A 25,774-nucleotide genomic window follows, 5' to 3' on the forward strand; every position below is an offset into this window, starting at 1 on the left:
TAGCTAGTCCATTGAGAAGTAAATATACTGGGAAATAATATTCCTCTTTGTTCAGCACTCATTAGACTCCATCTAGAATATTTCATTGAGTTTTAGGCACCCAAGTATAGGAAAGACATTGATAAACTGGAGTGAGCTCCGCAGAGGACCATCAAGACGATGGTTGGGCCACAGGAGCATATCTCCTGTGGGGAGAAGCTGAGGGAGCTGTGCTTATTCAGCTTTGAGGAGCCTTAAGAGGAGCCTAAGAGCTCGTATAACTAACTAGTAAATATCCAATACCTAAAAGGTCAATGAGAAGATAGAGTTGGACTGTTTACAGCAGTGTATGGTAGAAGACTGAGAGAACATGGTAAAATGGAGAAATAAAAAAATCCCACCACTTTTGAGATGATGGTAATTAAGCATTGAAGAGATTATCTAGAGGTGATAATTCTGTCCCTGGAGATCTTAAAAATCCAACTGGATGGAGCTATAAACAATCTGGCATACATTCAATGTTAAACTATTTCAAACAGCAGGTTGCAGTAAGAGGACCTTGGAAGGGCAATCATTTTTTAATTCAGTAACTTTCTTGGTAAAACAATTCTTTAAGGTAGCTTTTCAGAATGATGGTATGGTGGGTACATATTCTATATTTGATGTGTTGTTGCTTTGTTAAATGATGACTTCTTTGCTTCATAGTTGAATGTTTTCCATTGAATTAACCACTTAATCTGCATTTTATTAATTGTTAATATATTTTTTTTTTTGCAGACCTCAACTTTTGGTCTTGTTAAACTTGGATAGCGAGCAGTTGGTGAAACATCCTAGATTGCTTTCTTTCACCTCTCAGTTGAAGGCTGGTAAAGGGCTGACTATTGTGGGCTCTGTGCTTCAGGGAATCTTCTTGGATAAATGTACAGAAACTCAGAAAGCTGAAGAGGTGTGTAAAAGCTTATAAACACTTGTAACTTCAACTAGTACTTAAATGTTGGATCTGTATAACTCATCTTGAATTAGAACAGACTGCTGTAAAGTATTGAATAAAATGTCAAATTTTTTCTATCAGCACAGTCAATGATTAAATATAGAGAACAGGTTGGTGTGTGTAGCAAAACACTTTATAAAATTTCCCAATAGGATGAGACAAGGCTGATACTTCTTAGCTTTTTATTTTCTTTAATGTTGAGAGCCCTTGGCTCAGAATCAGATCACGTTCGTGGGGGGAAAAAAAAAGTAATAGATTTTTAGCAAGTCACCCTATAAAGAAACCAGTTTTATTTAGCAAAAAAATTAACATTTATCTAACAATTGCAGATGTGTTTGGTATAATTTCATTCTCTGGATGTATACAGGGTATTGTTTTCTACATTGATATAGAAATATGTAGCAGAGCTAGGATTAGGAGCAGTCTTCACCAGAACCCTACTCTGTTGCTTAACTATAAACAGCATCCTTTTTGAGATCCTTTACTTTCTTTCTATTTTCTTTTCTTTCCTATTTTTCCCATATCTCTAGAGAAGGTAGGATGAGGTAGGAAAAAATAGTAAGTTGCCATGTAATTTAAGGTGATATCTAACTGTGCTACAAACAAAAGTGAACTTAATTTGAATGTTTCTTCCCTTGCCTTGCCCCTCTCCTTCCCTGACAACTTGTCAGTATTTGGCTGTGCTACCTGATTGGAAATATATAGACATTTTTGTGGGAAGCCCTTGAAAATACCTGAACGTAATTTTAAATTGTCCCGTGAAGGAAAAAGAGAAGTTAATAGACTGAGCTGCTGAAGATCCGTTGTTTGTACAGCTTGCACTTTTAATGTAAAGCAAGTTTTACCTTTTTGTTTGGTCTTAAATCGTGTGCTTCTTTGTTTAATCCATTATTGGGGTAACTTGGTACAGGTAACTGTATTTGCTTACCTCCACAAACTCTCCAAATTTTACAGAGTGGGGAAACATTTTTAGAATATATCATGTTTCATGTAGTTTATTGAATACCATTAAAAAATCTAATGCCTTTAGAAAATACTACAAAGCCTACTCCAAAAGTAGTCTCTGATTGCCACTAGATCGTGCAAAAATGGTTAATGTCTTCAGTGTTATTGAAAAGAGTATTAGTTGAAATGTCTACTGTTCTGATCCAAGTAATCTTAAAAGCTATATAAACACACTTCAAATCTGATATCTCTAAAATAGGTGAGCATTTGAAATATGGAAATGGACTTAACAAAGCTAACTGCCCTTTTTCTGCCAGCTTTTCTTTTTTTCTCCCTTTTGGTATTCAGACCTGTCCGTAGTGTTTTTTGAAATAACAAAGTATGAATTCAGATGGCCTAGCTGATAGCACATGAAAAGGCTCCAAGAGACCAGTTAGTTTGAAAACGTGGTGGAAAAGTGTAGCAACGGTGTGTTTGGAAGTAATTGTTAATAAGCTGTTGTTATCAGCAAGTGTGAGTAGAAAACAAGATAGAGAATACAACCAAGCCTCTGAAATAAAATGAAGAAAACCTTTAGACAGAAACTGTTTACCCATGAGAATATGAAATGTTACCTACAGTTGGCTTAACTTGAAGTCAACTATATTTTCCAGAGATGGAACAGAAGTGAATTTAAGGGAGACCTAATTCCTAGGTTCTCTAGACAGTCAGACCTGGTGTTAAGCGTGAGGCAACTATTGCTTTTAAAGTAGAAATGAAGATGAATTTTAGAGGTTTGAGCATCTGGAGGCCTCGCTGGTTTTGGAAAATCTGGACTAGAAAATGTTTCTAGAATATTTGTAGGAAATGAAGTTTTCTCCTGTATTTTACAAGAAAAAAGCATCTTATTAAACTGATACACCCTCACAGATATTGTTTGCACATAGTTGTTAGCTCTACTACCAAATTCTCTGAAGATTTTCTTTCTCTACTGAACAGAATTTCTGATGTGAAGCCACACTGAGCCAGCGCCAAGTGTTCTGTGGTCAAATCTGTTGGTTTTGATAGGAATTTTGGAGCTTCCAAAATTGCAAATTTTGATGTGCTAGCTCTTCCTTCTGAAACCATGCTGATCTCCTGCACAAGTCATTGATACTGATGAGATTTTTAAAGTCATGCCATCAAAACCTAGTAAATGCCAAAGCTGATGTTCCCTAGCTGACCTTGTGCCATTTTGAATACTACTTCTAAATTACTTATGCAATAAATAAATTATGCATCTGTGTGTTTGTTGTTAAATGAAAGGGAGCCATGTTGAAATTAAAGAGGTGTGGGAGTTTAAATGTAGTCTGTTTATCTTGTCATTATTCAGCCAGTTATTCCAATTGTCTCCTGCACGTATATATTTCCATGTTGGGAGCCGATAAATACAATGTCAGCCTCTTAATGTCAAATTTGTTTAAGGAGCTTTGGTGGCCTCATCTGCTGAAGTCCTTGGCATCCCATTTTTCCAAACCCTTCCAACTCCAAAAGAAAGGACTTGTCATTCCAAACATACGGTGTTTTGTCAATCAGCAGTTTTGACTTTAGCTGAAGCAGTGTTACTTTATCTATCTTTGTCAATGTGGTTAAACTCATATCTTGTTCATTCTTCCTTAGAAATAAAAGACTGAATAATTAAAGTAATGAAAAACCTGTGTGGTGTCTTTTGGGGAGGTGGTTGTTTTGGGTGTTAGTTGTCATAGAATCATGTTTGCTCTTTTGGAATTGGCGATTTGTTGGTTGTACATTGTAGCTCCTGTTTTGCTGTTACTTAGTGCTGTTACTCCTCATAGTGATTATTACCATGCTGATGACTGCATTTCCCTGTGTGTGATCTTCTTCCATTTGCAGAACGTTAAATCCTTAATGGGAGTAGAAAAGACTAAAGGATTTTGCCAGATTGTGGTGTCTCCTAATTTCAGAGATGGAATATCCTATTTGATTCAGTCAGCGGGTCTAGGAGGGATGAAGCACAACACAGTCCTGATGGCATGGCCACAGTCATGGAAGCAGACAGAAAATCGTTTCTCATGGAAAAATTTTGTTGGTATGTGTTTATTGTCTTTCTCCTATGCATTTGTAATACCACTATGTAACTACTGTATTTGCTATGTGGAGGAAATGTGATGCTGAACATCCAGTGGACAATCGAGTATTTCATGTGGGGTGGGTTTTCTTAGCCCTGGGTCTCTTCAGCCATAGCTTCTCCTGTTCTTCTCCTAAGCAGGGTAGTCACTAAAGCCAAGATGTTCCTCTTTTTCCTCAGCAGAATCTGGGAAGATTTAAGCTTTTGAATGTAGAAGAAAAGCTGTGAATGGTAACTAGAAGTTCTTGATCAGATGTCTTGCTTTCCCTTGCAGACACTGTACGAGAAACAACAGCAGCTCAGCAAGCACTGTTGGTGGCTAAAAACATCGACTTATTTCCAACAAATCAAGAACGATTTACTGAAGGAAACATAGATGTGTGGTGGATTGTCCATGATGGTGGTATGCTGATGTTACTGCCTTTTCTCCTTCGACAGCACAAGGCAAGGACAACAGAAAATGCCTGGGATTTCATTTTCTAACAATGAATACTTCTATGAGTTTCTAATGAAACACCCTTTCACCTTGATGGAGTTACTCATGGTGATAGCAATCATTGTGTTACAAATTTTTATAATGTGTCTTTTTGATAGGTTTGGAGAAAATGCAAAATGCGTATCTTTACTGTGGCTCAAATGGATGATAATAGCATTCAAATGAAGAAGGACCTTCAGATGTTCTTATATCATCTTAGACTGAATGCTGAAGTAGAAGTTGTTGAAATGGTATGTTACTGCATGGTTTTTGGGGTTTTTTTAGATGCAATTGAGACTAAATTTGGAAAATGGACTTAGCATTTTTGAAACTAAGAGATGTTAGCCCAAACGTGCAAAGGGAAAGACTGTGGGCCCACCAAGAACAAGAAGTTTTTTAAAGCAATGTTATCTTACGATGTCACAATGCTAGTGTATGTGGTAGTGAGCTTAATAGTTTTGTCAAGTAGAGTTGAACCGTTTTGGTGTATTAATGCCTGCTTTATTTGCGAGGACTAGTCCATAGGGATAGTTCATTCAGGTAGGAAAAAACTTGGAATTTTAGCAGGCAGTGAAATGGAAGGCTGAATGTGCTTAATCTAATAAGCCATGGCATCCAGCATGAGCGAGGATGAACAAGTCAGTCTCCAGCTGCTGTGTGATTATCTCTCCAGAATAAGGAATCTCCAGGCCCCCATGAGAGTATGTCAGTTGTTTTTTGGTGTTGCCAACTTCTTTGGCACTGGAGAACAAGATAGCAACATATAGCTACAAGTTCCCAAGTTAAATATTGAGAAAATTAATTTTGTAATTTTTTTCCTTTTTTAAATACTGGTCATAAACTGCTAAAGAAAAGGGCTAAAGTCGTATTCTGTCTAGACCCACTTTGTTTGGCAGCTAAGGAAGAACTTCAGGACTCAAAGGTGACTAGCATAGTGTCCAAAGTAAGACAAAAAAAACCCATGAAACTCCCCCAGCAAAGCAAAACCAAAAACCCACCACCTTTTAAACCTCATTTTGAAGTGCGTTGAAGAAGGTGAGTCAGCTGGTTCAAAAGAAAATCCTACCACCAGTTCCTGGAATGAACACAACCTCTCAAAAAGATTTATCATGCTATTCAGGTGTAAAGCAAACTTTATGGAATCATTTAAATTATGAAAAAAATTACTTACAAAAAATTTGGTTAGTATTTTGAACTAGGAAGTAAGAGAAATCCTTTCATTTAATTTTATTTTTGTTTGCTTAGAGTACTGAATGTAAAAGACTAAATCCTGTGGCATGTGCAGGTGAAAGAAGACAGAGTACCATTAAAAAAAGGCTCAGCCTTGGTTGGGTTTTGAGCAGAAGACAGTGTAGGAAGCACAATGAATTCTTATGCAGGTCATATTTAACCCTGAGATTCTTCCAAAAGATCAGAGGCATGTTAAGAGTCAGTGACAACACAGATGACTGCTATAGTTTTTTATGTTTTATTTTAGCTTAGTGCTGATGTGAGAATATATGTTAGAGTTTCTTCATAAATGCTCCTGTTGCTGAACCTTTCTCACTGGAGAAAGGGCAATGTGTTATTTTGTGGCTCTAGACATTTTTTGAGCAAACAAGTATGCACACGTGCTCAGGATGCAGCAATGCAGACCCATTTTAAATAAGCGCTTTCAACCCTTTCTCACTTCTGCAGCTTAGTCGGAACAGAACGATGGAAAATCTGTCCCGAGTACCTCACATTTAGATAAAAATCACATTGATGTTGGTGTAGTAGGATAGTTCATTGTATGAGATTTGCTGTTTGGAGATGAATTTTAAGAATGAGGACAGACAGAATTGATGGGTTATATGCTTGGGATTTCTCTAATGCTGTAAATATGTCCAAGACTGAATGAATGCAGGAATGAAGGTGGTACACTGGCTGAATGTTGTTCTTCTGAGTAGTACTTTTCTTCTGATATTTCTAATGCCAATGTCTTTTGCAGTTTGAAAATGATATTTCTGCGTTCACATATGAGAAGACACTTATGATGGAACAGCGATCTCAGATGCTAAAGCAGATGCAGCTATCAAAGAATGAAAGGGAAAGAGAGGTAGGAACTTTGGCTTGGCAGAGATGTTCTGTGAAAAATCAGTAGCGTTTCTTGTCTGTGGCTTCTAATCAAATTTTTCTAACTAGTCAACGTCTTTTATAACTGCATTCTGTGTTAGTTTCTCTACAGCAGGTTTCACGTGCAATTTTATAATAATGTGGGGGAAAAAGAAAATCCTTTTTTATTTGAACAGGTGTTTAGAGTTTTCCTGTTCTTGTTAAGATTAGTGCAAGTATTTACTAGCAAAGCATTTGAGCATCAGTGTGGACTATATCCAGAGCATTTCAAAACCTGATATACATCAGTAGCTAACGTTGATGGTTACTCAACTGGGCTGATGAGATTTGACTTGTTCTTACTCAATTCACAACAACTGTTTTTTAGTTTCTGCGTTATTCTGAATGGTTTATGTATCAACTAATTATTGTTTCTGGAGCCAACTAACCTATAATGCTATGCTATCCGGTGGGAAAGCTGTGTGCGCTGCTCCCCTACCCTTACTAGTCCCTGGTGGTATTTTGCACGTTGTAGTGACAAGCTTCACGCAACTGTATTTTCATGAATATTTGTAAGTTCAAGATTTTTTTTGTTTCTCTTTTGGCTTGTGCTTCTGCCCCCTCATTTACCTGGTTAACTGTCCCGTTATTATCAACACTTCTTAGTGATGTAAAAGATACTGAATGCTTTGGCTTTGCTGTCGCTTACAGTGATTTCCCTCCCATGCCAAGTAAGAGATCTCTACTGCGTTTAACTGGTCATTTGTAAAATAACTAGAATTTTTTATTATGGCTTTTTTTCTCTACTGATAATTGTAACACTTTTTATGCCTAAATTTTTCTCGTGTTAATCCTACAAGTCCATGCAGGCTTTTTTTTTTTATCTCTCCTTATTTATTCTTATTTCCGTTTTGCAGGATTTTTTTAAAGCTCCTAAAGATGCCTTATATTGCTGCAGCACTGTGCTGCTGTAAATCCTTTCTTCCAATGTGTGTTACAGTAGTTCTCTTTTGATCTGAGCCTGCCTAACACCTTTTCAGTAAAACAAGCTCTTCTGTACTCCTTACTCAGTGTTTTTAAGGTTTTTTCCACATTTTGTTATTGAACACTGGTATTTTTCCAGTGGATTTTGTGTGGCTTAATCTATGGCAGGTTTTTAAGGATTTAACTTTCTCATGAATGCTTTACCAGTAGCCCAAGGACCTAAGGCTCTGTAGTCTATAGCATGTAAATTGTAGTGGAGACAGAATAATTTCTTCTCAGCTCTGTGAGTTGGTCTAAATCTGCACTGCTTCAGAGTGCTGTTTGCTTGCAAATTTTAATTTCTTCCTACCCCACCCCTGGTTTTGGTTTTTTTAATAGTATTCGTTTGTTTTCTTGTTTGGTTTTTTTTTTTAATTACTCACTCTTACCTGAATGTAGCCATCACCATTATAGCTTCAGTTTTTTCCTTTGTATCATGCAAGGTAAAACCTGAGATGTTCAAAATACCACTGAATTTATTTCATGGTCTTAAGTAAAATCCTTGCTAATTCCAAGAACATCTAGTACGTACTTCCTGCCTTGTCCAAGAATAAATGCCATATCCATCTGTTGTTTACGATTTCAATATCTTAATCTACCTTGTTCTTTTATACTTTCATCAGAAAATGTCTAGCTATGCTTTCACTTCCTCTGGAGCTGCAAGTTGAATATATGCACTCAGCGTGACAGGTCATCTTCTCTTAAATGAGCCAAGCCATCCCCTCCAGTTTTATGATGACCTCCAAAATATTTTTCTCATTAGTATCACTAGTTCAAATCAGCATTGCTTTTATTCTCATTATCTGTCTCCAGCCATTCAAATATAAACCTGATATTCCAGCTTTGAATGGTGTTTGTTACCATGAAGATCAGTTTTTTAACTTCACTTTCGTGCTTGTACCTCTTCAAACCAGGCTCTGACCTTCCTGAAGGGGAAAATTTGGTTTTGTACAGCATTCTTTTGCTATTTCCCTTGTAGGCATGCTCTTATCCCTGAGGAATCACCCTTACCCTCCCGTTTTCTGTCAGTTTTTTAAAATGGAACTTTATTTGATCTTGTGCCTGGTTTTTCTTGTGGAACTGAGGCAAAAGAACTCATCAGATTTTTGTTTCCTTTTTTGAGAAAGCTGGTTGATTTGCTTCCATTCAAGTGTAAATATAACACATGCATGCGAAGCATAAGATCTGCGGACTTGGGTGCAACTGCCAAACATTTATTTATTTGACTTTGACAATAGAGCTGCAGAAACAAAATGTAGAGCTTTGTTCACTTCCTTGCTGCCCTTCCTGGTGGTCATTGGCTTCTTTCTGTGGCTAGTCCTGAGTAATAACTGTTGGGCTGGGCACTGGTATTGTTGGACCTGTGGGAAGGCAGCCACCCATCCCGCTGCTCTTTTGTGCTGGGTTGTGCAGGGAGAAGGCAGCATCCATCCCACCGCTGTTTTATGTTGGGTTGCGCAGCACCAGTGCTGCTGTTAGGTAAGATTGGCAGAAATGTGGGTGCATGTAGGCGAGGAGCACAATTATACTTTGTATATCACTGGGAAATAAATCAGTGCTTAGAGATGGAAAGCAGCTTTCTCATCTGCTTGAATTTTTTTTATGCTATTGATTGTAACAGAATAAAATAAATTCATCTGAATCATCATGTATATGATGGGATGTGACCCTCACAAACAGGGGAATATTAGAAGTTCCCATATAGACGAAAGGATTAAATTCATCTCATGTTTTCACAAGTCTCTGTAAAAAGCAGTAACCAACTGCTAAACATCCAAAACAGCACCCCATAGTATATATAAACAAGTGACGTTTGTGAAAATAAAGCAAGTCTATAACAAGCTGTGATACCGAATCTCATGTATTTAAATGAAGACAACTTTTATTTTGAATGATATGATCATCTGCTTTTTTCTGTAGACTGTTGTGGTTTTTTTGTCCTTGGTAACATTTTTGTCTCAGATTCAGAGCATCACTGATGAGTCTCGAGGCTCAATCAGAAGAAAAAGCTACTCCAGTCCACAGTCCATTGGCCAAGATGCGCAGGCACTGCTGACTAATGATTATCGAGAGGAGGAGGTAGTTGGACGTAGTACTGACTAGATATATTTTCCCATTGCAACACTTGGAGTGCCACTATTGCAAACTGAACTACAAATGAACAACTTGATCATTCATTGTTACAGAATAGTTCTTCAAAGATTTTAATTTTTACTGTAAATTCATTATCTTACTCTATATTTTTTCCTCTGGATGATGCTTCTGTGACAGGAATTACATCCTATTTTTCTCACACCTATTTTCCATAGAAGAAACACTTGTGTTTCTGAGAATGCCTGTTTTACTTTAGAGCCAGAAGCAAGGATATTTCTCTGCCTCCTATCTTTTAAAGTCTTAATAGCATGTGTTTCATTAATAAGCATATTTCATGCTTTCACAAAGCATTGCCTTCCTTTATTATTCCTTTATTGAAGTACTGAAGCTTTTCGGAGACCATATAGATACACTAGGGGGACGTCTATGCTCATTCACAAGCCATTATTAACCCATAAATGTCATTAGTATTTTCTTAGTGGTGAGTTGGAAAGAAAATGAACTAATGTGATTAATGGCTTTAGTGTACACTTGAAGTGTTGCTCATATCTAAAGATGTGTAGCCTAGTTTGTAGAAATGCTGTAATACCTTCGTGTTTCTCTTTCCTCATGAAGTGTGAGAAGAACATGTTGTATTCCATATAATTAATTTAGTATCAAAACAGCACTAACAAAAATGTGCTTTTGTTGTCTTTGCATTATCATGAACGTGTGCTATAGCTCCATTTTTTCTCTTGGCTCACTGTCTTTCTAAAAATGGCAAACTGTCTTTCACTGAAGCACAGTTGTATTGGACTCATCTTACAGTGGTTATTTCAAAATTTTAGCTCATTGGATACTGCCATATGGCACGTATGCTGTCTGCATGTATTTGTAAGCTTTTTCCATTCTCAGGATAGAACTGTATTCATGGTAACTTCTGATTCATGGTCTTGACTTGTTTAATCTTCTGTGGAGATACGAAGGCCATCAAACAAATAGATAGTTACGTAAGCCTCAGAATTGAGCTCTAGGTTTTGGGAATCTACAAGAATAGGGACTTGGAGAAATTAGGAGAAATACAGCAACTTAAGCATTTACGAACAGCTGCAACTACAGTTTGTGAACCACTAGGGGAATTGCTGTTCAGAGATAGAAAGTAGTTTTCTCATCTGCTTTGATTCTATTAATGCTTTTGGTTGTGACCTGAATGAAATTGCTTCTTTTGAGTCATCACATATATGGAGGGACGTGACCATCACTAGCGTGATAATTGAGGTTGCCAAATAGAACAGGAGCTTCAACTCATGATGTAACAAGTCTCTGAAGACCCTTCAAAACTGCTAAAGATCTTAAACAAACAAACAAAAAACCCTCCCAAATGCCAACCCCCTGAAAACAACACACCAAAACACAAAAACAGTCCTCCTCCCATACCAATTCACTTATGATTTTAAGTCTAAGGTGCTTTGTGTTGCTTTTGATGGGAATACAGAAGTGTAAGGACAAGGTATTATGAGAGAGAGTAAGTAAATAACATACGTTAAATATTTTTCTTTCCTCAAGAGGAGTGAGGGGAATGGGAAATGGAGAACACAGAAGTGCATGTACAAGTGGGAACAACAGTACTGTGTTCCTAAAGTTATGATTTCAGCTTCTGGTATTATAAGTGATGAGAGGGCCCCTTCATGGTTAGATTGATTGGCTTTTGTTATGTGATATGCACCTGCATGCATAAAGGAATGTAGCTAGCCTTCAATTTGGCCGGTCCAGCCTTGTGTTACCGGGACCATGAGTCACACTGGTAGTTCAGCTAAAGGCATGTGTAATGGTCAGTGTTCATGACAGTATCTGAGAAAATAGTAATGTCACTGATGAAGCATGAGAGCATGGGCTTTCATGTTTTTCACTAGCAAAAAGCCATGGTGTCAATGAAGTACCCTCTGGCTGGATTCAGCCTCACTTTTATTTAATGACAAAAATAATGTCCAGCCCAGATATAATCCTGCAAATGTAAACAAATAACTACCTTTTAACAAGCAGTTTCCTTTAGTGATGAAGTCAAAACAGTCTGATATTTGCCCACAAAGTAAGGTGAATTTTTCTGTGCCTTCCTTTGTTCCACTGCTGTGAAATTCCTGTTCAAAATTTTAATGAAATATAATCTACAAGTACTCTTTTTGGCTGAATCTTGGGGTGATTGATTGTTTTGTCACCAGGCTCAGCTGATCCATGATAGAAACACTGCCTCGCACTCAGCTCCAGTGGTCAAAGCAAGTGTGGCTGCTGCTGTGCCAGAAAAAGTGCAAATGACGTGGACTAAAGAAAAATTTGTAGCTGAAAAGCATAAAACCAAAGATTCAAATGTGTCTGGCTTTAAAGATATTTTCAACATGAAGCCGTAAGTATACCTGTGATGTTTGGAGTTTTGTATTTGATTGTGTGTATTGTAGTGGGGTGGGGGTTTTTTGTTGTTGTTCTGGGTTTTGTTTTTTAAGAGATTAAGATGATTATTTAAAGTTTAGAGTACAAATTTGCTTTTTCCATGCAGTTCACTTAGATGCCATTCTTCTGAAACTAGCATGGACTTGGGTGGAACAACAATGGCTGTAAAGTGTCATTCAAAAGAATGTTGAGTTTACAGCTTAGTCTGCCATATTTAAGCATTTTAACATCTCTGCTTTCTGGTAGAGTTTAGAAGTTGTGAATGAAGCTTAATGGTAACTTCTGTTTTTCTCTCTTCCTGTGGGTAACAAATTGCTGTGTATCATTTCCCTGCCTCATTTACTGTGTTTTGTTGGGGTGGAGAGAGTACCAAAGATGCAGATAAGACTCTTCCAAGACATTTAGCTTATGTGTTAGTTTTCGTTTGTTTTTGAGGGGGAAGGGGTGTGTGAGTGTTTGAGTTGGTTTTTTTTCTTTTTTTTTTTTTTTTTTTGAAACAGAAACTCTGCCCTCATCCTGTAAATAAAAGTAATATAAAATTTGTGCTTATAGGTATGTCTTGTTATATTAGTGTTTCCCGTTGAAATATTCTTTAATGTCTTTCTCTTAAATAGAGGTGACTTAATAGATAAGAGCTACTACCTATGTCAAGCCTGATGTAGACACAAAACCTATGACAGAAAGGTGGCAGCTTGTTTCCTTCTGCATGTTGTGATTCAAGCACATACATGCATCTTTTCCATGTTTTGAAAGAATGTAGTTAAAGCGTGGCCTGGCCTATTTTCTGCATATGCCCAAAGCAAAACTGTGAATGTCAAGGGAAATTTTAATATCTAAAGGAAATCTATCTTAAATCTAGGGCTCGTAGACAGTAGCATTAGAAGGTATGATTAGAATCAGCACCTTCATCCTAAGTTGTTTTGAGGATCTGCTCTGAGCTCTTTAGAAACAGTTTGTCTTCTGCAAACCGCAAACATTTATCTCGTTCATGCTCTAAAGCACCGTTTTTGTTCTGGGCTGCATTAGATGCTAATTTTTTATTTTATTTTATTTATTTATTTTTTTGGGGGGGTAACATCTTGGAAATATTTCCTGTTACTACTTTAGAATTGTGCAAGATACAGACTTAAGATATTATTATTTCAAAACTGCTATGTGTGGTTGGGGGTGGAAATTACAGTTCAGACTTGGTGTGCCTGTACAGTATATTAATATTGTTGAATTTAAAATGTGCCTGATGGTGTAAATATTTTTTCCCTGAACATTTGCTTCCCTTCCACATAGAGAATGGGGAAATCTGTAAGTCCAAGTTTCATTTCACTTAAGCAATGTAGGCTGTTCCCTGGTTCTTGTGGTCTTGTATGTTGTATGTGTGTTACATGAGTTGCACTGTGTATATTCTTTTGTGCCTTTGTTTATATACTGTGATGATGCATTTATCACTGAAAAAATATTCTTCATGACTTGTTAATGTTTTCTTCTAAATATTATCAACTTTCCAGTCGAGGTAAGTCACGTAACATGTATTTTAGTTTCTGTAAGTATATAAAATTTGATAGTACTCCTCTGCACCAGTGTAATATTCAGTTTTCTAGTTAACTACATTAAAAAGTAAATACATTTCTGTTCTGGAAAAATAGCCCCCATTGCGATATAAATACTTGAACAATAAAGCTGAATTTGTTCACAGAGGGAGCTTTCATACTTTGTCAAATGCCAGTTCTTGCCTCCCTTTCTACTAACCCATGCATGTGTAGGAATAACAAGGTCGGATATATATTGGATATGACCGCATACAAAAATATGACACTCCATCTCTCTTTCTTCTTGGGTGGAACTGACTCTTGACTGCTCTGCTTTCTTTTCCGGAGCCCACTGTTACCTTCATTTGTCTAACAAATTTAGTTTCTTACGAAAATTTAGCTTATTTTGTATACTATGTGTGATTTCGGTCCTTCCAGTGCTTGAAGGCTAAATGAAGTTAGTCAGCCTGGGTTCACGTTGTACACAATATACCTTTAGTTAATTTGAGCCTTTATTTCAGTGCTTAGTTCTTGCCGCTTCATCACAAATTTATATCCTCCTTATTTCCCCTTGCATTTTATCTTTAGTTTTACAATGTTTCTACTTCAACATTTATACACCTCTTCAACTACACACTATTGCTTCTCCCTTCGTAGTTCTTCGGTCTTCTCAACCCACTGTTCTGCTTCTGAAAAACTGAGCTTCACGTATTCTTTTGTTCCATGTATAGTTTTTGTACAGTTGGTTCTTAGGACAGATGGCCACTGTGACAGAAAATCCTCCAGGAGAGACTGATAAACTCAATTTTGGAAATGTTGTGGTCTTGGGGGGAAAACGCCAGGAGTGGGGAGGGGAGTGGAGAGAATCAGCTGAAATGGATGTGTCCGGTCTCCACTGGCTACTAAACTTCAGGCCAAATGCTTTTTTTTTTTTTTGTTTTCCTTCCACTTCCCCCTAATTGTCCCTGCAAAATCAAGGATGAAAATGCAATATGAGACATGCTACACCTGGTACTATCCGCTTAATGGCTATTCCCTTCATAGAAAAAAAAAAGGGGGGGGGGGGGGGGACTTAGTAGAACACAAGTATGTATGCTCCCTGCATTCTCCATCTTGGTACCCTGTGTTTAAATGAATCTGTATCTGGCTGCTGTTCTCAACTCTATGCTTACTTATATAAACTGAGGGTAGCCTCATATTTCTAGAAGATTCTAGGATTAAGTGTTGGTGTGGTCCCCTGAAGAGACCTCTAGTAGTAGAACAAAGTTGTGTGTTTCCTTTTATGAATTTTGGCTTCCTAAATCTGGGAAAAGAGATCTCTTTAATTTCCATTGTTTACTTGAGCTGAAACAGTGCTGAGGCTTGTGCTGCAATTTTGATTGCTGTCAGTGGAATTCAGAAGATGCCAGACTTGATCAGGCATTTCAGAGGATGCCTTATGTCCTGCTGCTACTAACGTGCCAGTCCTCCCTCTGTAGGACAGTGTGTGAGCCCAGCGGCGCAGGGTGCTGTTGTACTTTTACTGTGAGACCAGTAGTGACAGTGCTAAGAAAACTGCGCCAGGTAGAGTGATCTGAGTGTCTTATACCAGCACACTGGTATCTGTCTCCGTTCTTGAGATGTGCTGTCACCTGGTGCTTCTGAGCTTCCCTTTGAAGTGACTTGTTTCACTTGTAAAGAATCTACTTTTGGGCGGCAGATCTTTTGGATAAATGGGTTTGCTTAGGTAGAGTCTGAATATTTCTTTTGCACTGCAGCATATGACTCATTTTCAGTCTTGGCTAGTTTTACACAGATAGCTGTTTCTCAGGGACTGTGAGGGAACTGTTCTTTTGTTTTGTTTGGAAGAGAACTGAATCGTCCAAGGTGGTTCCTAAAATAAGGAAATCTCTGAAGTCCTAGCAATTTTTCCCTTTTGCGCATAAATTTACAAGCAAAGCAGTAGTTAATATTGATAACATAGAGGCAGAGGCTCAGTTGCAGTTCATTGCTTACTGCCTTACTATGTGACATGAGAAACTAGTAATTTTTTTCATAAATTTTGTACTGTTTCTAAATTTTCTTAACCAGACATAAAATAATCTTGTAACGTTTCCAAAGGAGCATGAGGGAAGTCCTGTACTGTACAACATAAATGCTGCAATCTTTGCATTGCATTGCTGTAATTCCTTTGGGATTTCTTGTACAACTCCAGTTACATTTTTGTGTAATTCAATAAACTGGATTCTCAGTGGTTTTGACTAAATTTAAATAGAAATCAATTTTTATTAAGTTTTTGCATCATCTTAATAAAAGATAACTGAGAATTGGAGGATTTGTGCATTTTGGCAATCCACTTAGATTTGCTTGTATTTCAGAGTTAGATGTTCTTTTCAAAGGAAAAAAATCTTTTAAACCTAGGTATTTTCTCAAATGTTTTTTGAATGAGTACAAATACTGGTGTCCATGAAAATAGCTTATTCTGCATTATATATATTAAGCTTATAAATTCAAATACATAACGTATAATTCAAATGCACAAGTATTGTGACAGTACTAAAAGATGTTTGTTTGCATGCTAGGAATCAGTCAAATGTAAGAAGAATGCACACAGCTGTGAAGCTCAATGGAGTAGTGCTTAATAAATCACAGCATGCTCAGCTAGTTCTCCTGAATATGCCTGGACCTCCTAAAAACAGAAAAGGGGATGAAAACTGTATCCTCTGTTATACTGCTTCTGTATTTCTTGAAATTGGGAGGGGTTTTTTAGTGATTGTGCAGTTGTCCACTTGTCGGGTTAAGTATTAGTAATCATGGTAAGCATAACTTTCACTTTAAGAAAATTACTTTTGATTCCACAGTGTTTTAAGAAATGTTGATAGTGGTTTATTTTTTTTAATTGATGTAAAGCATTCCCCTGTATTGAACTCACTCTGAAATCTCTATATTTTCCATAGGTGAGTAGGTCAGAACTAGGAACTTTTCCCTAAATTAGGCCTTGCTTTCACTTGAGCCAAGCAGGTGGATTAAGCAATGGGACAGTAAAGGGAAACGGGAAAACTCCTTGATCAAATTGTTGAACTGGATTTCTGCATTACATGTCAGGCTTCTTGTGAGATTAATGGCTATTTTGTTTCCTTTCTGAATGAATTCCTTGACTTAATGGTATTTCAGACATGGAGTTCTTGGAAGTTCTGACAGAAGGTCTGGATAGAGTTCTCCTAGTTCGAGGCAGTGGACGTGAAGTGATCACCATTTATTCTTAACCCGTTTGCACACTTTATTCAACAGCCTCCCACACCCCAAATTAGAAAACGAAGTTATTTGCCATAATTTGAGGAGCTTCATTAGGAGTTCTAGTGCATTGAAAATGAGCTTGCAAGCTGAATCTTCTGATGTGTTCTGGTTTTTCTATTAAAGAAGTTATATTTAAATTATATTTTAAGAAGATAGATTTATGTAGATGAAAACATTTCTGTAGTGCATTAATGAATGGTGGTTGGGTTAGGATATTTATACATAGCATATTCTGACACCTTGTTAAACTGTGGTGAAGCACAAGAAAAGAAATAGTAATGCAATAGGTTTTTTTAACCTATAGAAATGTAAGCAATTTTTCATTATTTTAATCTTTGTTCTGTATCTAAATAAAAGGGAAAGGTTTTAGGAGACATTGGCTTCCTCCCTTACCAAAATGCTGCTATATTGCTTCTGTTGGGATTAGGCCTAGTTCAGGAAACTTCATTCAGAAATGTATACAACCACTCAAATTTGTATATTATGTGCATAAAGTATTTCCCTAAAGTTCACCATTTGCCACACATTTTATATAACATTTCTCTAATTAAAATACTTCATCAGATAGCTGAAGCCTCCAGGTGATGGTAACAGTAAATAGACAAGTTTTGTGGGTATTTTTTTTCCCCTGTGAACTACTGGCAGTTAGTGTATTGCATAATTATACCAGTGAAACCTAAGAGCATCCAGCTCCCAGGAAGGCTATGATGCAGTAACTCCGCCTGTTTGCAAATATAATTGTAACAATTGATAAACCACAGCAAGTTGGTTAATGAAGTACAGTCTTGTTTTCAAATATGTATATTTTGAAAATGTTGTATGTATGTGCTGCTGTTTAAAATAAAATCTGCTTTTCTGAACTGAAAAACTCTTTAAGTGTGCTTCATTTGTAATCCTTGAACAGTTTAGCTTGGGTGCTCAATAGAAATGTCTTGCTTTTGTCAGAATTCTGTCCCTTTTCAGACACTGATAGTTCTGTAAGTGTTGTTTTAAGACCTAAAGTGTTCATTGGGTAGCAGGAGATTACTCTAAAAAGAATGGTTTTATTTAAACATATATTAACTATTATAATACAATCAATATCTCTGCTCAAACTGGGACAGCAGGGGCTAAATACCTGACTCTGCTCAAGACCAGCACTTTTATCACAGAGTGCTCAGGGAGCAAAACAAAGTTATAAAGAGCTGACAGCGGCTGTTAGCAGGCCCCATTTGTTGCTGTGCATTAGAGGGAACACAGAAAGATAGTCAGGCAACCCAGTGAACTTTAGATGGAGAGAAGGCAGCTGTAGACCACTGGGCATTGGTATAGATTATTTAGGCTTTGGGGTGGGATTTGAAAATTTGAAAGTGTCCGGCTGCTCCCACAGAGGTGGTGCCAGGAAGGAATTCTCTTGCTGTCCCTCATCTTCCCTTTACAGCCATAGAACTGCTGCAACATAACTTGGAATATGAGCCCAGGATTCCCACATATTTTAGGATGAGCTTTGTCACAGCTGCCCCAAGGACTGGGACACACCTCTGCTCTCTAGCATCTCCAAAATCCAGCAGGGATGTAAAATGTAGGGCACAGGTATGCTCAGCCACCTGCTTCCCTGTGGGATGGGGATGCTCAGTGCCTGGCACTGCGGCACCCTGTGCTTCACCCTACCACACCAGGGAGGGGGCCAGGAAGGTGCCCCCCCAGTGGGCTATGTCCCTGGCTCCCCTCTGACTGCTGCAGGAGACTCGTGCCCAGTTCTGCTCTTTACCCACAGCCCCAGGGAACCAGCTGTGGCCACAGCAGGTGCCCATACCTCAAGCACAGGGCACCAGCAGGCAGGAGCTGGGCTGCCCCAGCTGCGGGGCTGAATTTTGGCACCTTGTCTCACAGGAGGCACCTGATGCCCCACCAAGCCTGAGGTCAGGCAGAAACCAGGCACAGCTCATCACACATGGCTTCAGTACCATCGAGGTAGAGACCTGGGCTCGATGAGGCAGGGCTGTAAAACCCCACAGCCCCGGGGCAAGCACAGCTGACCCTCCCCAGAACATCTCGGCTCCCCTGCACTGCCTAGGCACCCCCAGACCCCTGCCTACACCTGGTGAAGAGCTCTTCCTCACTGGTGCAGGGCTCCCCTGCACCCCAGGGGCTGGGTTCCCACGTCCCCAACCTGTGGCTGTGGTGCCGTTTGTTCCAGCTTGAGGACAGTATGGGGGCAAACAACCCACCCTGGCTCAAAGCAGCACACCAAAACCCACAGGCTTGTACCCCACAACACCCTACTGCCCTTGGGGAGAGGCTCCCATTCCCCCGTGGAAGGACAGGGCTGTGGCGAGCCCTTGGCAGGGTCAGACCCCCCAGGCAGACACCCTCACACCTGCGCCCAGCAGGGCAGTGCCAACACCCATCTCCCCCTGTCCCACCCACATAGCTCCCCGACGCACCGGTGCCGGGTGCTATTCATGGGCCAGGCACTGGCATGCTGAGGGGCCGGTCACAGGACACACAGTGGAAATGGGCAGCAGCGTGCGGGGGGTGGGGGGCGCACCAACAAAAGGGCTGGTGAGCTGTCGTGGGGGGCATGCAGCCCTACCTACACACAGGCAAGCAGCTTGTGGGCAGCAGCAGGGTGCTGGGCACTTTGCTGTAGTGAGTTATGGCATTTTTTTGGAGGGAACAGTGAGGTTCTGAACCTGCTTTATCCCTCACCACCCCTGCAAGGTCCCAACCTACTGGCTGGTTATAAAATAAAGTGGGTACAACGGGAGAGTCGTTGGCTGTGGGCTCCCACCTGAGAAAAAGCTCCACCTCATAATAGGCACTGGAGAATCCACAGAGGGGGAGTACCCAAAACCCACCACTGCCGTGGGAAGTACTGCCATGGGCCCCCACAGCACCCCAGCCCCATGGGAACAGATGGTGCTGCCAAGGGCAAAATGGGGGGGATGCAAATCCCAGCCTGGGAGCAAAAGCCAGGCCTGCAGCATGCAGGAGTCCCACCTTTTTTAGGATAAGTTTTGTCACAGCTGCCCTGAGGACAGGGACACGCTTCCCTCGGCCTCACTGGCACCTCTGAAATCTGGCAGCTGAAACTGAAATCCTTGTCCTTTTGACTATGGCTGCAGTCTCTTCCACCGAGGTCCCTGAGAGGACACCGGTTCCTTACAGCCACAACACCCTGTTGCCTCCTCCCCCACCCTCCAGAGAGCCTGGGACAAGTCCTGCCACTGTCCCACACTTGACAGCACACTCCCCACATCTCACTGCTCCCAGGAAGAGCCCTGAGCATCCTGCGAGGGGAAGGGTCCCCACTCCCAGGCTATGGTTTCAGCACTTGAACACCCTGCTCGATGAGACATATCAAGGGCTTTCAGAGTCACCTGAACATTTGATTACCAACCTGCAAGCAGTGCCTCTCACTGCTGCAGCACAAACAATCAGGCTGCAACAAAGCTTTTACCTGCGGCCAGATTCTACCATCCATGCTGTTTCCCCTTCCTCCAGAGGCCAGACCACACTGCTCCTCCTCCATCCAAGCACCCCTCCCACACTCCTCAGGGCTATTTAACTACTTAGCAGGAACGAGCTACAGCTGCACATCATTTGTGTCACCCACCGTCCCTGAAGCAAACCCATGGCTGTATATTATCAATGTTAATTAACCCACTGCCTTCATTCCTCTACATCTGACTTGCTGCTTCACCTGCTCCCAGGGACAGGGACAGGGACCGGGACCTCGTCTCCTCATTCCCTCCAGGTCTCTTCAGTCACGGCTCTCAGTGGACCCCACTAACACCCTCAGAAACTTGGAGGTTTCCTGCTGACTTTCACTTCTCTCGAGGCCAGGTCAATCTTCTTTCTGCAGCTCAAGAACGCGGCACCAGAGGGCCCACGAGCATGCCCAGTGCCCAAGCCAGGCCTCTGGGCATGATTTTCTTGATTGCTCACTTCCTAGGGGATTAATTAGAGAGCCTTCAAAACTGAAAAGATTTTCTTCTGGTTTTTTATTACTGAAATCTTTCTTTTTCCTCAACATTTCTTCATTTTTCTGCTTAGACATTAAGAGTTAACAGCAATTTCCAGCTGATAACTGGAACTGAACATTTCCAGTTTCCAATGGAGTCTGATTATGTACGAAAGTCAAGAGCCTATTGTTATGTCAGACACTCCATGGGCAGTGTTTGTCCCTACCTCCAACCCCACATGTCTCTCATCAGGCACCTAGGACTTGCAGCACCTTTGTTCAAGTCTGAGCTTTCTCTATTATGGTCCCTAGCTACACATTTCAGATACATTCCTTAACTGCCAGAAGCCAAACCCATATGAATGCATGGTTTAATAGAAAATAAAATACATTCCTCTGCTGTATATTAAGTCCATCATACCTCCTCTGAAGTCCACTATCCACTCAAGCACAGACTCTAAGAACCCCCAAAGACATCTCTGCCCTGGGTTCTGTCCATATGCGCTCACAGGGAGTCATACTCCAGAGTCATGAGCTCTCTGAATCCACAGAGGGAAGCAAAGAGTCAAAATGGATGAAAAGCTCTCTTTTGAATAGCCTGCACTAATCCTAACGTACCTGGGTTACAGAAGTGTCTCCAGGTAGGCTCTGTCACATCTAGATACACTCATTCCTCATTCTCCTCCAACATCAGGCAGCTCGGGTACAATTGCCCAGGCTTTTCTTTTTACACAAGGGAGAGGAATAAGTTGTCTCAACCAAGATGCTTTGGCTTACCCTGCTTGTCCACCAGCTCCTGCTCCATAAATGTTCCTATCAGTCCTGGCTTGTATTTCTCAATCACATGTGTGGGCTTCAGCTACTCCCAGGGACATTGGAAGCAACAGCCACCTCTGTATGGGCAACTGCATCAACCCCTGAACAGAGATCTTAGGCAGAGGTTGAAACATATGCAGAAAAGATGCTGCCGTAATGAGCACGTAAGAAATCTTCATGTTCAGTGTTTTGATGCTGGTCTGTAAATTCTCATAATTTTTTTCATACATCCAGTCCCTTTTGCCTGCTAACCTTTGAGTTCACTCAAGTAGCCCCTGCTTTGATTCCTACTTACCATTGGCCGTTTTCCTCTAGAGTCCTGCCTTGAGGCACTAAGGCTGGGAGACCTTGCTGGAGATCACCGACTCAAGGAGAACATGAAATATCACAGATCCATTAACACCTACTCCTATGCAATTTTGCAGTGATCCCATACTACCTGTGCTGCTGTTTTAACTGTCCCCGAATTAGTAACAGCTCATTACAGAACCCTTGAATTTACTTTCAGATTTTAACTGAGATTTGTTATAGACCACTGCTGAGCTTGGAGGATGCTGTCCCTGAATGTCACAGCACTATCCAAACTAACCAGCTGCAACAAGGCTTTTACCATCACATACCAGCTTAACTTCAATAAGTGGTTCCTGCACCTTGCCCTGGTACAGCCACCAATTCCCCACAAGGTTTCACAAGGTCATCTACTCTCCATGCCCCTCCTTCATCTAGGGTGCCTCCCTCTGCTTCTTCCAGGTCTCTCTTTTTCCAGAGCTTCTCATCCTTCAGTCCTCCCCTTCCATACCCCTTAGAGCTATTTAACTACTTAGCGGGAACCAGCCACAGCTGCACATTACCCACGTCAGCCAACCCACCGCCCCTGAAGCCAGCCCACAGCTTGTCTAATTTATTTTTTTAAATTTCCTGTAATTATTACTACTTTTGCAAAGATTACTATGTACCCTAAGTTTTTCAGCTTGTAATTTAATCCCCATTCTTGTGTCCTGAATGCTGTGAATGTACACAAAAGTTTTTCTTTATAGCTACCTTTTAGATGTTTAAACATCGTTACTTTGCTTTCCCTTTCCGCTTTCCAGCTTAAGCAGCTTTTTCTCAACTTATAGGTTGAAGTCAGACTTCTGTAGGTCATGGAGCACCCTCCTGGGCTTCCTGCAAACTCTCACCAGTTATATTACACTCCTGAAATGCAGTGCATCATCTGGAGGGTTCAACAGCTAATCCGTACCAATATAATGGTTCAGAAATAATAAATGGATGTTGTGACTCAAGTGTGATGTGTGACAAGGAATCACTGGGCCTTTTTAATTAGTGAGAAATGGTACCTAAAAACTAGGTGACAGAAATGGGACATGAGGCTGGCATACAGGTCTGCAAGGTTGCAGTGCAGCTCCATGTGCTGTGGGTGGCTAAAGAAAAGCGTGAGGCACAGGAAAGAGCTAATGCTGGATCTTAGTGAAAGACGGTAAATGCTTTGGAGAGAGGTTTTCAGCGTGAGAAATGAGAGTCAAGTGCCCAGTTCAAAACTGCCTGTGAAATCATTGTGCACTTCCCTCGCTTGTGTAACTCTGTTGTATGTTGTCTGGCAGCTTTTATTGCAAAGTCAACAGTTATGCTGGTGTGATGGGTGACGTTATGATTTCATCATACTGGGCATAATCCAAGTCATGGAAAATGTCAGAATTGAAATGGAGCCATGATAAATTGTTAAAAATTCAGACAACTGTCACTTACCATGCCTTCCCTGTTACAGCTGTCTTAATCGTTGATGCTGTTTCCTCAGACCGTGAGCTGTAATATCTGGTTTTTGTTTCGGGGTGTGTTATGAAGCTGCCAATGGCACTGCCTTAGCCCTTTGGCTAAAAAGATTAGCAAATGATTTGTGAATTATCAGCAGTCTAACAGCATTCTTTTCAAATCAATGGGCAAGAAAGTTGCACCAGTGTGGCTTCCCTAATCCCTCAGTGTGGTCTTTCTCACATTTATTAAACCTTTTTATTTTCCTCCTTGTTCAGGGCCAGTTGAGGGTTGGAGCAAACTGTCACATCTTTGGAAACTGCTGGTAACCATGGAAAAGAGATTGGTTGGTGTCCTCGTGTGATAAGTAGACACTGTAGAAATTTTAGGTTCTCATCTCTAAATAAGAGATAGGAATTAGATAAGAATGTGTTACTGGAAAATAAAATAGAACTGGGCCCCTTGAAATAGAAGTGTGTTGATGAAATCATGTAGTAGTATTAATCAAGACACAGTGAGTGTTTTATCAGCTAACAAACAGTTACTATGTTAAAATAACCTTTGTTCCAGGTAATTCTAATCAGTCTCTCAAAGCAATGGCTTTGCTTTGCAAATGAGAAAGTGTGGACCTAGATATTGAAACAGTAAGGGATGTTTTTCTTCTCCATTGCAAAACTGGCATGGAAGAACGTATGTAGTTTCCAAATTAGTAGCAGCTCCTTCACCTGCTCCTCAGTGCACAGAGCTGAATCAGTGCTTTCTTCTCCTGTATGAGTCCTGGGAGAACCTTGGTTGCACTCATTCACTTGTTGGAAAAAAAAAAAAAAAAAAAAAAAAAAAAAAAAAAAAAAAAGAGATGTTGATCCAGTGCAACTGTAGCATACACTTTCTTTGCTTAAACAATATCAAATTTTCCAGCAGTGGTATTAGAAAAAAACAAAACTTGAAAAAAAATACTTTAAGGATTAAGCTGCAAGATTCCTTTCAGGAGAAAAATAGAATAATGAATAGAACGTAGCTTTAGAGAAAGAAATTTTCATAGCACTTTGAGGTGAGGAAAAATAGCTGTCTTTCCCCGCTGCAGTGTGGGGTCCCTCCCGTGGGAGACTGTCCTTCTCCAACCTCTCCAACACGAGTCCTTTCTGTGGGCTGCAGTTCTTCACAAACAGCTACAGCGTGGGTCCTTTCTGTGGTGTTCTGTCCTTCAGGATCAGATTGCTCCAGCATGGGTCCCCTGCAGGGCCACAGATCTTGCCAGAAGCCTGCTCCATGATGGGCTCCTCTCCACAGGGCCACAGCTCCTGCCAGGAGCCTGCTCCATGATGGGATCTCCACGGGGTCACAGCTTTCTTCAGGGCACATCCACCTGCTGTGGCATGGCTTCCTCCATGGGCTGCAGGTGGATGTCTGCCCCACCCTTAACCTCTATGGGCTGCAGGGGGACAAGCTGCATCACCAGCTCATCAGGGACAACCTGTGTCATGAGCCACACAGGAGTCTGTGCTCCTGAACCTGGAGCACCTCGTCCACCTCCTTCTTCGTTGACCTTGGTGCCTGCAGTATTTTCTCTCCCATATTCCCACTACTCTCTCCCAGCTGCTCTTGTGCACCAGTTTTTCAGCCTTCTTTCTGGAGTATGAGGCATGGATTTTGCAAAGACGGTGAAGCAAAGACCTTTATTGTTATTTGCAGCTTTTATAAGTTCATACACTGTACGGGCACTGCTAAAAGCTTTATTATTTGTCAAACTGTACTGTCCACGTACCCAGCCGCTGTTCACTATAGGCTACTCTGATGTTCATGCTCTTTATCTTCTAGAGGTGAGATCACATGCCTCATATGTTTCATCCAGGTTTATTCTCATACTCCCTCAAACTTACGTACTTCTTTGCTGCAGGATCACAGCTGTATATCGTTAAAGCAAGATCACAGCTGCCCATTATTAAATGTCAAACAACCCACTGTCTCCGCACTCTATGCTTAGAAAATTTATTATTGTGGAGGTGCCACCACAGTTGCTGATTGGCCCAGCTTTGGTCAGTGGCAGGTCCGTCATGCAGCCACCTGAAACTGGCGCTGAACAACATGGGGCGGCACTGACTGGCATCTTCTCACAGAAGCCGCCCCTGCAGCCCCCCTGCTACCACAACCTTGCCCCATAAACCAAATACATTCCACTCCTCACCTCTGTGAATCAAGTGTTTTCAATTCACAGTCATATATGCCCTTCTCAGACAGTCCACAATGCTCTTCCCCTTACACCAGCAGGCCACGGCCAGGGCACAGGACACTGTGCAGATCGCGTCCACAGAAGGATTACGCCATTGTGGTTGGTCATGCTTTTAGAGCATTC

General features: G+C 40.6%; 1 protein-coding gene across 5 annotated transcripts in view; it reads left to right on the forward strand.

Annotated features, from left to right (window-relative positions):
• The window catches only part of LOC308061731 (solute carrier family 12 member 7-like), a 78,141-nt gene extending 60,362 nt beyond the window's left edge, over positions 1-17,779 (forward strand). For 3 of the 5 annotated variants that reach the window (XM_080382122.1, XM_080382125.1, XM_080382123.1), the window contains exons 17-25: positions 757-925; positions 3,788-3,983; positions 4,297-4,466; positions 4,617-4,748; positions 6,467-6,574; positions 9,556-9,672; positions 11,886-12,067; positions 16,196-16,329; positions 16,788-17,779. In XM_080382122.1, coding sequence (XP_080238248.1) covers positions 757-925; positions 3,788-3,983; positions 4,297-4,466; positions 4,617-4,748; positions 6,467-6,574; positions 9,556-9,672; positions 11,886-12,067; positions 16,196-16,329; positions 16,788-16,879 — 1,300 coding nt within the window. In that variant the 3' untranslated portion in view covers positions 16,880-17,779. The remainder of the gene's footprint in view (positions 1-756; positions 926-3,787; positions 3,984-4,296; positions 4,467-4,616; positions 4,749-6,466; positions 6,575-9,555; positions 9,673-11,885; positions 12,068-16,195; positions 16,330-16,787) is intronic. The other 2 variants (XM_080382126.1, XM_080382124.1) reach the window with 2 other exon arrangements.
• Positions 17,780-25,774: the final 7,995 nt, after the last annotated feature.

Source organism: Falco punctatus (genome assembly GCF_963210335.1).
Source record: "Falco punctatus genome assembly, chromosome: 4".
In the NCBI taxonomy this organism is placed as follows: Eukaryota; Metazoa; Chordata; class Aves; order Falconiformes; family Falconidae; genus Falco; species Falco punctatus.